Source organism: Equus przewalskii, chromosome 9, assembly GCF_037783145.1.
Source record: "Equus przewalskii isolate Varuska chromosome 9, EquPr2, whole genome shotgun sequence".
NCBI lineage: Eukaryota > Metazoa > Chordata > Mammalia > Perissodactyla > Equidae > Equus > Equus przewalskii.
The window spans coordinates 14,124,360-14,138,428 of record NC_091839.1 but is presented as its reverse complement, the minus strand read 5'-3'; the positions used below and the strand labels follow the sequence as shown (position 1 = coordinate 14,138,428).

The following is a 14,069-nucleotide window of genomic DNA, read 5'->3' as shown; positions in this document are numbered from 1 at the left end:
GATATAATTAATACAAATACTTTGCTCTTTTGCCTTTCTTTTTTCCTAAAGCATTTTCAAGTAAATGCAGACATCAGGGACATTCTCTTCTAAATATTTCAGTGAGCATCTGTAAAAAATAATGATTTTTTCCACAGAACCACAAAACCATCGTCATAACAGCTTTTTGGCTGGTGCGTTTTAAGGCAAGTTAGAGATCCTAAATGATTTCACCCCCAAATATTTCAGCGTGCATCTCTGGATGATAGACACTTTCCCACCTAACCACAATCCCCTTATCCCTCCGAACAAAACTAACAATAACCCTAACATTCTCTAACAATCAGCCACGAATTTCCCATTGGGAGGAGTTTTCATCGGAGGGCTGGGGTCCCAGAGCAGGAAGAGAGAAAACTGGAGTTGGGACCCCAGCAGTCTGGGGACAAGAGCTGTGACCACAGCCACGTTGAGTCAGAGCGGAGCGAGCCCCCTCCTCCCGGCTGGCCACGCCCAGGTAAAGGAAGTTTTGGAGCAGGGAGGTGACGTGGGGGAGGCGGGGGAGGCGCCCACGCGTCTGAGGGTGACTCGCTCTTTCGCAAACCCTCTGGGAGGAGCCCCCGGGGCCACAAAACTGTCTCCTTCCCCGGGCCAGCCTGAGAGGGTCAGGGAGGCCTCGGACAGGAGCGCTGCAGACATGGGCCGCCCGCTGCCGCCGCCGCTGCTGCTGCTGCTGCTGCTTCTGCTGGTTCAGACCTACATTCCAGGTAAGGGTTGGGCGCCCGGACCTGCGCCGGGAAGCGGGTCTGCTGACCGGGAAACGGGGAGGGCAGCGGAGGGGGGCTCAGAGGCTGATGAGGTGCAGGAGGAAGGCTCGGTCCCCAGCTCCCCGGCTCCGATAGTAATCCTCCTGGTCTCTCCAGCCCCACGCGGCACAGCAGCTGGCACACGGTAGGTGCTCAGGAAATATTAGCTGAGCGAAAGCATTTGACAACAGTTCCCCTTTAGAGAGTGCGCTCTTTATTCCCAGCGCTTTTCTAAGCTCCTTCTTGCAATTTCAAACTGGGTGGGCAGGACTATTTTAACCCCCTTTCACAGAGAAGGAAACTGAGGCACAGAGAAGCTAAGTAACTGGTCCGAGGTCACACAGCCAGTCCTTGAAGAAGTGGGATTCTGACCCCGCGAGGGCGTCCCTCCAGTCTGTCGGATTCCCCCTTCTCCCGCTTGAAAGACAGAAGGACAGCGCCTCATTTTACACAAGTTGGAAAGAGAATCAGGCCAAGCATGGCAGAGCCAGGGGCTGGGGACCCAGGGCTCGTCCCCAGAGGACCCTTCCCTTTCACTACCCACTAGCCGTAACCCTCTCACCTCCTTTTTCCGGAGAATGTAGGGAAAGGGTAGGGAAACGAGAGGAAACTGAGAAGGAACTGAGTCAGGGTGGGGCGAGAGCGGGGGCTGGGGTTGGGAGGTGGTTCGGCAATGAATAACCCGGAAAGCTCTGCGGACCGCTGGAGGCCGGGGTGAGTAATGGCCCTGCAGGACTATGAACTCGCGGCGGGGCAGGGACTGCCAGGGAGCCTGGGGGCGGGGCCAGGCCATGGGCGGGGCCAGTGGGTGGAGCAATGGCCTCGGGGAGGCGCTGGCGGGCGGGGCTAGAGCGGGGAGGAGGGGCTGGCGGGCGGGGCTAGAGCGGCGAGGAGGCGCTGGTGGGAGGGGCTAGAGCGGGGAGGAGGGGCTGGCGGGCGGGGCTAGAGCGGCGAGGAGGCGCTGGTGGGAGGGGCTAGAGCGGCGAGGAGGCGCTGGCGGGCGGGGCTAGAGCGGGGAGGAGGGGCTGGCGGGCGGGGCTAGAGCGGCGAGGAGGCGCTGGTGGGAGGGGCTAGAGCGGCGAGGAGGCGCTGGCGGGCGGGGCTAGAGCGGCGAGGAGGGGCTGGTGGGCGGGGCTAGAGCGGCGAGGAGGGGCTGGTGGGCGGGGCTAGAGCGGCGAGGTGGGCGGGGAGAGAACCTCAGGGAGGGCTAGTGGGCGGGGCTAGAACCTCGGGAAAGATGTGGCAGGCGGGGCTAGAGCCTCTAGGAAGAGTTGGTGGGAGGGGCTAGGACATCGGGGAGGGTCTGCGGCAGTCCGGGTTACAGCACCCGCCCACTGGAGGGCGGGCTTAGAACTTCGAATGGACTGATGCGCGGGGAGAGGACGCTGGGGAGATGCTGCGGAGGGGGTAGAACCTGTGGGAGATAGTTAATTGGGGGGCACTGGGGTCCGGGGCAGAACGTAAAGATCCACTGGAGTCAGGGAGGATAAAGGAGAGCTTGCAGGAGGAATAGACCGCGGGCGGGCGGTGTGGGTTTCCGGACCAAGGTGGGATCGACAGAGGGGGTGGGCTAGGACTTTCAGGATAGGCGCGGCGCGGACAGAATTGAAGGCAAGACGAGCGAGGGCAAGACTTCTGGAAAGGACTGGTGGGCGGAGATAGAACGTGGGGCTAGAGATAGACCAGCGTGGAGCCCGGGGGCTGGCAGAACGTGGAGCACGAACCTGAGGGCACGGGGCCTGGAGACTTGGTCCTAGTATTGGAACATGAGGGGGCCAGAGGGGGATCCTGGCACGGAGCGATAACCACCTCTCCTCTTCTCTCCTCCCTCTCCCCCCAGCCTCCTGGGGCCTGCGGTGCATGCAGTGTGAGAAGACCGGGAAATGCCAGGTGGAAGAGTGTGCCCTCCGCCAGAACCTCTGCAGGACCACCGTCCTGCGCATATGGGAAGGTGAGCTCCCCAGCTCCAGCGCGACAGGAAAATGGAGGGACCAAGGAACCTTATCTCACCAGTAATCAGGGAAATCCAAGTGAAAAAGACCAGGAGACCCTGGTTCGAGGCCACCAGATGGACAAGCGCTTAAAAATCTGACTATCCTGGGGTCAATGAGAATGTGGAGCTGCAGACCCTGCTTTTAGGGGGCAAATTGGTGCACCCAACGGACAGAGTGATTCGGCAATATCTAGTGCGGATAAAGATTAGCATACCCATGGGGCCAGGCCGGTGGCGCAGCGGTTAAGTTTGCACGTTCCGCTTCTTGGCGGCCGGGGTTCACCGGTTGGATCCTGGCTGCAGACATGGCACCGCTTGGCAAAAGCCATGCTGTGGTAGGCGTCCCATGTATAAAGTAGAGGAAGATGGGCATGGATGTTAGCTCAGGGCCAGTCTTCCTCAGCAAAAAGAGGAGGGTTGGCAGCAGATGTTAGCTCAGAGCTAATCTTCCTCAAAAAAAAAAAAGATTAGCATACCCTGCAGACAGCAGTTCAACTCCTAGGAATACAGAAACCCCAAAGGACTTTGGTCACATGTGCCCGGGAACACATGTATAAGAATGTTCTTAGCGGTAATATTTGTGATATGGCAAATTGGAAACAACCTAAAGTCAGTCTTCAGCAGAGGAGAAACATTATGGTGTAATCGGGATGGAATGTTCCACAGCAGTTTAAATGAAGGAGCTAGAGTTGCAGGCATTAACGTGGATACATCTCAAAAACATAAGGTTGAGAGAAAAAAAGCAGGTTGCGGAGAATGATATCTTTTAAAATAAATAGTGTATAACAATATACGATCACTAATAAATATACAATATACAATAAATATACAAATAAACAATGGTGTATATTGTTATGCATACATAGTGTGGGAATTACCTACACCAGTGTTTACCTTTGGACGTTGTATAAGGGGAGTAAGATTAGGTGGGGCGGGGGAGGGGCGGTGAGCAGGAGGTTTTTAACTGTATCTTTTCAATTTAGTTTAGAAAAACATCTGAAACAAATATAGCTAAATGCTAATATTTTATAAAGTTGGGTGATGAATACACAGTATTTGTTATATCATTCTATTATACTTTTTGGTAAACTTGAAGGATTTTCCTTTAAAAATTTCTATCAGAGTCATCTTCCTGCTAAAATCACTAATCCGGGAGGGAGGGGGTACATGGATCCAGAAGGTCCCAGTGATGGTGTTGTCACTAAGAGAGAGTAGGCTCCTTGTGAGGGCAGATGGGGGAAGGGAGGATAATTTTAGAAAAGATAGTTGGACCCAAACAAGAGGGAAGGCAGGGATCAGCCTGGGAGTGGGTGAGCTTAAGATCAAGAACGTTAGAGGCTGGTTGGGCCCAGGGGAGCCTCTGGAGTTACCAAGAACCATTCCTCACAGGAGGCGAGGAGCTGGAGGTGGTGGAGAGAGGCTGTACCCACCCCGAGAAGACCAACAGGACCATGAGCTATCGAATAGGCATGCAGGTCATCACCCTCACAGAGACCGTGTGTGGCTCAGACTTGTGCAACAAGCCCCACCGTGGTGAGTAGGGCAGCCCTCGCCATGCCCAACCCCAGACCATCCTCAACTCACCCTCATCATCATCATCATCCCAGTTTTATCCCCAGTCCTATGCCGTGCCAACCCCAACTCCATAGCTTATCCCGGGACCTACCCCAACTCAAACCCTTTCTTATCCCAAACACATCTCCAGCCCCGCCCCATCCTCATCCCCAGCCCCAACTCAGCCTCACCTCCAATCCTATCCCCAACTTCATTTACCCCCAACACCCTCCAACTCAAACCCATCCTCATTCGGAACACATCTATAAACCACGCCCAAATCAACCCCATCTTATCTCAAACTGTCCCCAGTCCCGCCCCGAACTACAAGTTCATCCCCATCCCTAACCCTATTCCATCCCGTACGTGTGTTTGTTTTTATATTGGTTGTTATGTATAAGTTGTATGGTTGTTATGTATAAGATGCAACGCCTGCCCTTGAGAAGCTACACTCGCATACGCCTGCTTGAGAGCTAGAGGAGGAATCTCGCTGATGCTTTGCCATCTCATTTTTCCCATGGGGTAGGAGGTGGTTCAGGCAATAGGTGGTAAGGGACCAAGATACAAAGATCAGAGACACCAGAGACTCAAAGTTCTTAAGGGAAGACAAAAGAGGAGGGGACCAGACAGGCTGCAGTGGGCTTGGGAAGTTCTAGAAGAGACGGTTCTTGAGTTGGGCAGTGAAAAAGAATGTGAAGACACTTCCATAAGCCCTTTGGTTGAGTTTCACGGCTTTAGGATCTGGTCATTTTAAGAAAAAGACTTAGAAAGACTCCTATTCCCTGAGTTCCCCCCAGAGATGAAGGGTGGGGAAGGAATGGACCCATGTTGCATGATCGGGCAGAGATTCCTCTTTCTGGTGAGGAAGGAAACTGGTTCAGGCTGGTCTAGTCACAATGACGTCAGGAAGCAGAGCACCTGCGTTCGCACTGGGTTTTTCTGGTTCTTCGCCCCTCCTGCTTCTGCCTGATCGTCATCCATCCTGACCTCATTCATCTGTTGGCGGGAACTGAATCAGATGCTTATTTTCAAAGAAGTGACAAGAGAGAGGACGCTGGCTTCCCTTCTCCGTTAGATGTGCTTAAGGAAAGCACTAATAACTGAGTCTAAGTAATGCTTCCAATAAGAGATAAAATTCAAAATATTTAACACTATCGATCAGTGCTGAAGGCATTGATCAATCAGAACAGACCTCTGGAGGCCCCTGCTGGGCCTGGCGTTACCTCTTTAGCGGACGGATCTTGGGGACGTGAGGGTTCTATAGGGAGAGTTGGGAGGGGTCAGAGGTCCACCAGGGAGTCAATTCAGTTATTTAATAACTCATATGCCTATATCAGCCCCATTTCTATGCCATCTTACCCTGCTTGTGGTGACTAGAATAGTTGGTTAAACCACATCCTGTACTTACGTGATACTGGGACACGGCAGTGACCAGGACAGCCTTGGACCCTGCCCCCGTGGAGTCCAGTGGGGAGGTGACAGACCCATCACCGGACCGTCATTGCCCAGATCAGTCAGAGCCAGGATGGGGGAGCACAGGTAGAGGGTCAGGACCATGAGAGGGGAAACAGAGACCAGGGGGGTCCGAGCTGTAATGGGGAGGCCCAGTCTAGAATGGTCAGGGCCGAGATGGAGGAAACAGAGGCCAGAGCGATCAGGGCTGGGAGAGTGAAGAGTGGGGCTGTGAGACCCTAGAGGGGAAACTTGAATCAGGTCTGGGAAGGTTTCCCACAGGAAGTGGCAGCTAAGCTGGATCTTGAGGGATGAGTAGGAGTCAGACTTAAAAAGACAGTGGAAAGGGTTTTCCAGACAGAGGGAGCAACAGATACAAAGGCCCAGGGGTGAATGAAAGTAGTATGGCTGGAGGAAGGGAAAAGTGGGGCGAGAGGAGCTGGTGCAATTGGTAGGATCGTATTACTCAGGGTCTTCTGGGCTGGGGTGAGGAGTATAGACGTTATCCAGGGAACAGTGGGAAGTCATGAAAGGGTTTTAAGCAGAGAGTGTCACGATCGGATTTGTATTTTTAGCAAATTATTGTAACTTCAGAGTGGAAGAGAGATTGGATGGAAGCGAGAGTGGAGGAAGGGAGACCAACTCGGAGGTGGGTGAGGTTGTCCAGATGAAGAAGATGGTGGTTGGACCAGAGTGTCAGCCTGCAGATGGAGAGAAGTGGATGGATTTGAGAGCTGGTTAGCACGTCGATGAGCAGGACTTAGTGATGGGTTAGATGTGGGAGGTGGATTTGCAGTTCTTGCCACGGTGGAGTCGCTTGTATCAGACTAGCCCCCCTGCCAATGGCCGCTATAAAAGCTGGACAAATTGTAAACAATCATTTGAAGTTACTGGAGAGGAACAAATGAAGAGAGGAACTTGAGTGCTACAGTCTTCGAAATAAGGGAAGCACAAGAGTGGAGTCCCACAGACAAGCTGGCTTTTTTCTCGAGTGCACTTTCCAGTTCACTGTTGCGAAAAGGAAATAGAGCCAAAATAGAAAGAGATCATCGCTAGACTGGGAAGAGAGAGGTTGGCGTCTGGGGCTGCCAGAGTGTCTGGAAAATGAGAGGTGAGATCCTGGAATGCATGGAACCACAGAAAAGGGAGTCCCCAAATCTACAGATTTCCTTCAAGTCATTGGCAAGCTGTACATGCGTAGGGTGAGACGCCAAGAAGCTCAGCAGAAAATAGTATCTGGGAAGCTACAGAATTGAGCAAGGATTCCAGCGGGCATATGATGCTGGGGAGGCTGAAGTTGCCAAGTTGGAGAGAAGTCTGGACCCCCTCAAGCTTTCCGCTAAGACCACACCCTAGGAGGAAGGGCAGAACTGAAATAGACTAGCCCTAAAAATCCCTACATCTGGCCTTCAGGAAGAAAACTTAACCCTCTTTGGAAGAAATAACATCATTTAGAGGCTTTACAAATTTTCATCTATAATGTCTGGCATCTAATCAAAATTTACAAGGTATCCTGAAGAAAATTAAAAAGACCGATTGACTGGAAGCCAAGAGAAAAATCCAACAATAGAAACAAACTCATAATGATTCAGATACTTGGGTAATTAGACAGGGAACTTTAAAACAGCTATGATTAATATATTCAAGAAAGTAGAGGAAAGGAAAAATGTTAGCAGAGATCTGGAATCCATTTTTAAAATGAGTCAAACAGGAAATGTAGTACGATGACTGAAATTAAGAACTCAACAGATGTGCTTAATAGAAATCAGAAACAGGGGCTGGCCTGGTGGTGCAGTGGTAAAGTGTGCATGTTCCACTTCAGAGGCCTGGGGTTCGCCGGTTCAGATCCTGGGTGCGGACATGGCACCGCTTGGCAAGCCATGCTGTGGTAGGCGTCCCACATATAAAGTGGAGGAAGATGGGCACGGATGTTAGCTAAGGGCCAGTCTTCCTTGGCAAAAAGACGAGGGTTGGCAGCAGATGTTAGCTCAGGGCTAATCTTCCTCAAAAAAAAAGAAGAAGAAGAGCGACATAAGAAGAAGAGTCCACAAAGGAGACCCATGGGTGGTAAGAGACAGCTATCTTGGCAATGATGCCAATTCACGTTTTCATTTTCATGGAAGTTCATGTGTGAAGTCATGGGTTGTAGGCCTTTTAGTTATTTTCCTTTGTGGCTGAAGATTTGGCTTTTGATGTAATATGATTCACCTAATTACAGCAACTGGCCTGCCAGTTTGAGAGCCTTGGCGGGACAGCCTCTCACTTCTCTAAGACTTGGCCCAAACTCGACTCAGGTATCTGGGGTCAGGAAGAGGAGGGCGTGCCAGGCTTGGGAATGGTGTGAGCCAAGGCCTGGGCAGAGCAGTGAGTGACTCTGGTGAATCCAGAGAAAAGTAACTCCTCCGCTTGGCTTGGCCTGGAAGGTCCATGTGAGAGGCAAAGTTGACACAGATCAATCAAGCGAGGCTTCGACCCCTGACATAATTGGGTTGTTATTAATTAGCTATTGCTGCCTTACAGAGTGTCCCAAAACTTAAAACAAAAATAAGTATGCGTTATTTCGTGACATTCCTGAGGGTCAAGAATCCAGGATTGGCTTAGCTAGGTGGTTCTGGCTCTTTCATGAGGTTGCGTCAAGATGACACCTGGGCTGCAGTCAGCTGAAAGCTTCCAAGATAACTTCACTCACATGGAGGATCCACTCCATGGCCTTGGCAAAGGCCTCAGTTCCTCGCCAGACGGAGCTCACCATGGAGGCTGCTTGAGTGTCCTTACAACACGGCAGCTGGCTCCCCGCAGAGCAAGTGATTCAAGACAGAGCCAGGAAGAAGTTGCAATGTCTTTTCCACTCTAGCATAGAAGTTACACCCCGATATTTCCACAATACCCTATTGGCTACACAGGTCAACCCTATTCTTTTTTTTCCTCCCAAAGCCCCAGTACATTGTTGTGTATTCTAGTTGTAGGTCCTTCTAGTTCTTCTATGTGAGACGCCACCACAGCATGGCTACTGACAGACGAGTGGTGTGGTTCTGAGCCCGGGAACGGAACCCCAGGGCACCTAAGCAGAGCAGGCCAAACTTCAACCACTAGATCATCAGGGCTGGCTCAAGTCATCCCTATTCTTTATGGGAAAGGACTACACAAGGGCATGAATACTAGGAAGCAGGGATCATTGGGGGCCGTCTTGGAGATTGGCTGCCACAGGGAACAAAAGAAAGGCTTCATGCAGTTGTTCATTAATTCATTCATTTAGTAAATATTGATTGAATATCTTCTCTGGCCCTGACCCTGTGCTGGGTGGCGTTGAGACACAGTAGTGACCAAGACAATGCTGACCCTACCCTCCTGGGGCTCAGAGTCCCATGAAGGAAACAGACCTGTCACCAGGCAGGGACAACCCAGAGTGAGTGGCAGTGGGATTGGGGAGCCCAGAAGGGGTACCTGATCCAGCCTGGGAGGTCTGGAGGGGCTTCTTGGAGGAGGTGAAATTGGAGAAGATGATGCCTGAAGAATGAGTAGGAGATAGGGAAAGTGGGTGCGAGGGAAAATGCTCTAGGCAAAGGCAACAGCACACGAAAAGGCCCAGACGCCAGTCAGCATGTATCTTCGGGGACTGTGGGAAGTTGTGCGGAGGAGAGTCTGAGGGGCTGGTGGAGGGAGATGAGGCAGGAGAGGTGACCAGGACCCAGTCTTTGATGGGCCTTGAATGCCATGCTGAGGATCTTGGGGTTTATTCTAAGGGCAGTGGGGAGCCATGCTGGGGTTTTGAGCAGAGGAGAAGCAGGGTCAGATTTGAGTATGGGAAACATCCTTCTATGGCCCTATGGGGATGCACTGGTGGTGGGAGGGGGGGGGGGCGGTGGGACAAGAATGTAAACTAGAAGGCCAGGGAGGAAGCTGGTATTAAAGGAGATCTAAGCTGGACTTGGTCATGGAGCTGGAAAGGCAAAGATGGATTCCAGAAAGATCCAGAATGGCCAGGGCTTGATGGTTGGCTGAAGGCTGGCAGAAGGAGGAATTGATGTTGAGTCCTCAAGGGAGCTGGATCTCCAGGACTCTCCCCAAGGAGTCTCGCCCTCTTGCCCCTCCCCAAACAGGCCGGGCTTCCGTATTTCCCCGAAGCCGATACCTCGAATGTTCTTCCTGCGCCTCATCAGACCTGAGCTGTGAGAGAGGCTGGGACAAGAGCCTGCAATGCCGCAACCCTGGAGAACAGTGCGTGGAGGTGGTCACCCACCAGAACCTGGAAGGTGAGCCCCAACCTGCCAGGAATTCCTCCTCCCTCCTTTGCTTCTCCCCAAGGTTGCACTTAACAATGACCTCAAAATAGCAGTGATTTAAGCAAGGTAGAAAGTTAGTTCTCACACACAGAAAAAGTTCAGTGATAGGAAGTCCAGGGTCACTAGGACAGTTCCACAGTTACTAGAAACCCAGATGCCGTCTCATTTCTATCATTCTCAAGATTGCCTCATAGTCCAAGATGGCTGCCAGAGCTCCAGGGCTCATGTCCAAGTTCTGGGAAAGAGGAAGGGGAAAAGATGAGGCAAAAAAAGGGGCACCTCCCCTTTTGTAAGGGTTCTCCTTTCTGGAAGTCCCATAAAACCTTTCTACTCATATCACATTGGCTAGAATTTAGTCACACGACTATCCCTACGGAGGCTGCAAAATGTGAAATATCCTTTGGCTAGATATATGGCTGCCCTAAATAAAATGAGGGTCTTATAATGAAGCAGAGAATGGTCAGGTGACTGCCGTGGTGGGCAAACCCCAGTCTCAGCCTCTCATCAACAATCTGACCTCTCTCCTCTGCCCGCCACAGAGGGTCCGGGCGATGAGCGCTACACCCGCGGCTGCGGCACCCTTCCTGGCTGCCCAGGCCCCACCGGCTTCCACAACAACCACACCTTCCACTTCCTGCGGTGCTGCAACACCACCAGATGCAATGAGGGCCCAGGTAAGGGGCAGGGGACCCAGCGTGAGGCCCGCGATCAGGGCGGGGAGGTGCACTGGCTCACAGGCAAACCCCTCCTCTCTAGGTCTCTGTTTCTTCCTCTGAAAAAGGGACAGATCAAGCCCTTCCTCAAAGAAGGATTTTGTGAGACTTCAATGAGGTTATGAAACTATTAACTCGAAAAGCATCAAAATGAGTTTATTTGGGAGTAGCCAAAAGAATTACAACTCAGGATGTGTGTGGAGGGCAAAGCCTAGGCAAATCCAGCAGATGAAGGAGGGGAGCGGCTTTTATAGAGAAAAAGGGGGAGTAGGGAGGGGCTGTCCTAAAGGAAAGTCCATTGGGGGAAAGTAACAGTTCAGGGCAGCAACAGCTTCTCATTGGCTGAGCTGCAGCACTTCTCATTGGCTGAGCTGCAGCACTTCTCATTGGCTGAGCTGTGGCGTTTCTCATTGGCTGAGCTGTGGCGTTTCTCATTGGCTGAGCTGCAGCGCTTCTCATTGGCTGAGCTGCAGCACTTCTCATTGGCTGAGCTGTGGCGTTTCTCATTGGCTGAGCTGTGGCATTTCTCATTGGCTGAGCTGCAGCGCTTCTCATTGGCTGAGCTGCTGCTGGGTGGGGAGAGAAATCTTCCTTCAATGGTAAAGTTTTACTTCTGGAGGAAGATGCAGCTGACCGTCTCTTCCCGGTTGGTGTAACTGACACGTGTGATAGGGCGTGGGAGCTCGCCCTGAAGACCTTCCCCACTCCGGTTATTTAGGTTTCTCTTACCAGTTTCCACAAAACCTTCACCAAGACCCATGCTTTATGCTTCCTACATCCTCTTGAATCCTTCCACTGCTCCCGCCTCCTCTGCCCCCGCGCTGGTCCGAGCCACCATGACCTCTCGCCTAGATTGTTGCAGGATCACCCTCTGGAGGGTCCCCCTGCTTCACCTCCTGTCACCCTAAGGCCAACGTTCACTGCAGCAGCGAGAGCCATTTCTTAAAAATGTAAATCAGATCATGTCACTCTCCTTCCTTAGGCACTTTGACAACTTCCGCATGCTCTTAGAATAAAATCCAAAGGCCCTACTATGCCCTGTGTAATCCAGCACCCGTCTGCCTTAGTTTCTTCATTCAGTTTCTTTCTACAACTGCCTCCAACCATCCAGCCTCAACAGCAGTACCCTTCACCAGGAACACGTGTCCCCTAAAAGTTCACCTGGCTGGCTACTTCTCATTCCTTAGCATTAAAGTCTCGTCCTCAAGGACACTTTCCCTGTCCCTCCCCTCCAATAGAATCTAGATCCTATGTGTTATTCTGTCTCTATAAACCAGTACTGCCCAACAGAACTTTCCACACTGATGGAAATGTTCCATGTCTGTCCTGTTCAATATGGTAGCCACTGCCACATATGGCTATTGAGCCCTTGAAACGTGAACTGAATTTTGAATTTTATTTAATATTGATTAATTTCAACATAAACGTCAACAACCACATGTGGCTTACTGGCTACCAGATCGCACAGCCTAGCTTTAAATGGTAAGTTCTGTGAGGGTAGGGCCTGTTTCGTCTTACACAGCTGCTTACCCAGTGCCTGGTCGGCTGGGGGCTCATGGGGAGCCAGAAGCTGGCGTTTCTCTCCCAGGCCCCACAGAACCCCCAAAAAGAGAGTGCCGTTCCAATGCCTGACCACAAGGTGGCTCCATGACATCTCAGGCTGAGAGTTGGGAGTCCTGGAGGTAATGCAAGGAAAGAGGACACCCCCCATCCCCTCCCCCCCCCTTCGTGCTAATTTCCCCGGTTTCTTGTCTTCTCCCAAGTGCTGGAGCTGCAAAACCTGCCGCTGAACGGCCTCCAGTGTTACAGCTGTGAGGGGAACAGCACTCACGGGTGTTCCTCTGAAGACACTTCCCTCATCGCCTGCCGAGGCCCCATGAACCGATGTCTGGAAGCCACAGGCACTAAAGGTGAGGCCCTTCAGGAGGCTGGGAGAGGTGCTTATGGGCGGCTGGGGTTTGCAAGAGGTTGGCTGCCAGCTAAGCTGGACTTCCTTCATGAGGGTGCAAAGTGTCCTAAGGAATTAGGACTTGTTCACTAGGAAATGGATATTTTTGGGGCTTCCAATAAGTGGGTGGGACTTCCTATGGGCATCACTGGTTTCTATTCTGTGACATCCTGGGGAAGTCTCTCTATTCCCGTGGGTTCTCAAAATTTCTGGTCTCAGAATTCCTTCATGCTCTTAAAAGTTGCTGTCTATGTCAGTTGTATCTATAGATATTTACTGCATTAGAAATTAAAGCTGAAAAAATTTTGAAGATGTGTTATTAATCCATTTAAAAATAACAATTAAAAACTTGTGACGTGTGAAGATATTTTTAAGGGGAAAAAATGACATTTTCCAAAATGAAAAAATTTAATGAGAAGATGGGCATTGTTCTACAACTCTGCAAATCTCTTTAATGTCTGGTTTAATAAAAGACAGCTGGATCCTCATGTCGGCTTCTGCATCCAGTGTGATGCAACATGACTTGGTCCTGGGGTTTCTGGAAAACCCCATTGTACACTTATGAAAGCTAAAAGGCCAAATGATATCTTAGCATTATTATGAGATTAATTTTGACCTCACAGATCCCCTGGAAGGTCTGAGGGACCTCCAGGGATCCCTGGACCACGCTTAGAACTACTACTTGCTCCAAGTGGCACCCACCACAAGGGGGCGTGTCACCCAGTGAGAACTCCAGGCCCAGGGCCAAGAGCCGGGAGTCTCATCCAGTTTTCTCTCTCCGCAGGCCGGGGGAACTCAAGCTACACAGCAAGAGGCTGTGCAACTCCCTCATGGTGCCACAGCCTCCCCGTGGCTGAGGCCTTCAGCCTGACCCATGTCAACGTCTCGTGCCATCCCGGAAATGGCTCTAACTACGCATTCAAGTCCCACATGGGGGGTGCCCCTCGGCCTGGCCCTGCCTACTTCAGCCTCACCGTCACCCTGCTTATGACTGCCAGACTCTGGGGAGGCACTCTCCTCTGGACCTGAACTCCACACTCCCCCTGCCTTGGCTGGATCCAAGGGCCCCCTTTGCCCTTCCCTCAGCTCCCAGCCCTGCAGACTTGCTGTGTGACTTCAGGCCAGTGTGCTGCCCTCTCTGGGCCTCAGTTTTTCCAGCTGTCAAAACACCTATCTCGCAGAGTTGTGAGAAACAGGGGAGAAAAGTTGGAGAAAGGCTGCAGGCCAGCGAGAGAGCTCTTTTTATTAATGTTATTGCCGCTGTTGTTATTATTAATTAATATTTGAATATTTGTTTTATTTAATATTTTATACTTGAATAAAGATTTTTGTACCACTGAACAA

At 51.5% G+C, this 14,069-nt stretch overlaps 1 protein-coding gene across 1 annotated transcript; it reads left to right on the top strand.

The window, feature by feature from the left end:
- Positions 1-518: 518 nt before the first annotated feature.
- PLAUR (plasminogen activator, urokinase receptor) lies at positions 519-14,069 on the top strand. The gene is made up of 7 exons (XM_008520069.2): positions 519-743; positions 2,623-2,733; positions 4,165-4,308; positions 9,882-10,034; positions 10,604-10,738; positions 12,541-12,687; positions 13,510-14,069. Exons 1-7 carry the CDS (start codon positions 674-676, stop codon positions 13,752-13,754), a joined length of 1,005 nt encoding a protein of 334 aa, XP_008518291.2. The 5' UTR covers positions 519-673; the 3' UTR covers positions 13,755-14,069.

What these genes read in the sequence shown, in the direction of transcription:
- PLAUR (XM_008520069.2), top strand. Translation starts at nt 674, where the DNA reads ATGGGCCGCCCGCTGCCGCCGCCGCTGCTGCTGCTGCTGCTGCTTCTG. An exon ending in CACCCACCAGAACCTGGAAG is followed by an intron (nt 10,035 to 10,603) that starts GTGAGCCCCAAC and finishes TGCCCGCCACAG; the next exon opens with AGGGTCCGGGCGATGAGCGC. An exon ending in CAGATGCAATGAGGGCCCAG is followed by an intron (nt 10,739 to 12,540) that starts GTAAGGGGCAGG and finishes TCTTCTCCCAAG; the next exon opens with TGCTGGAGCTGCAAAACCTG.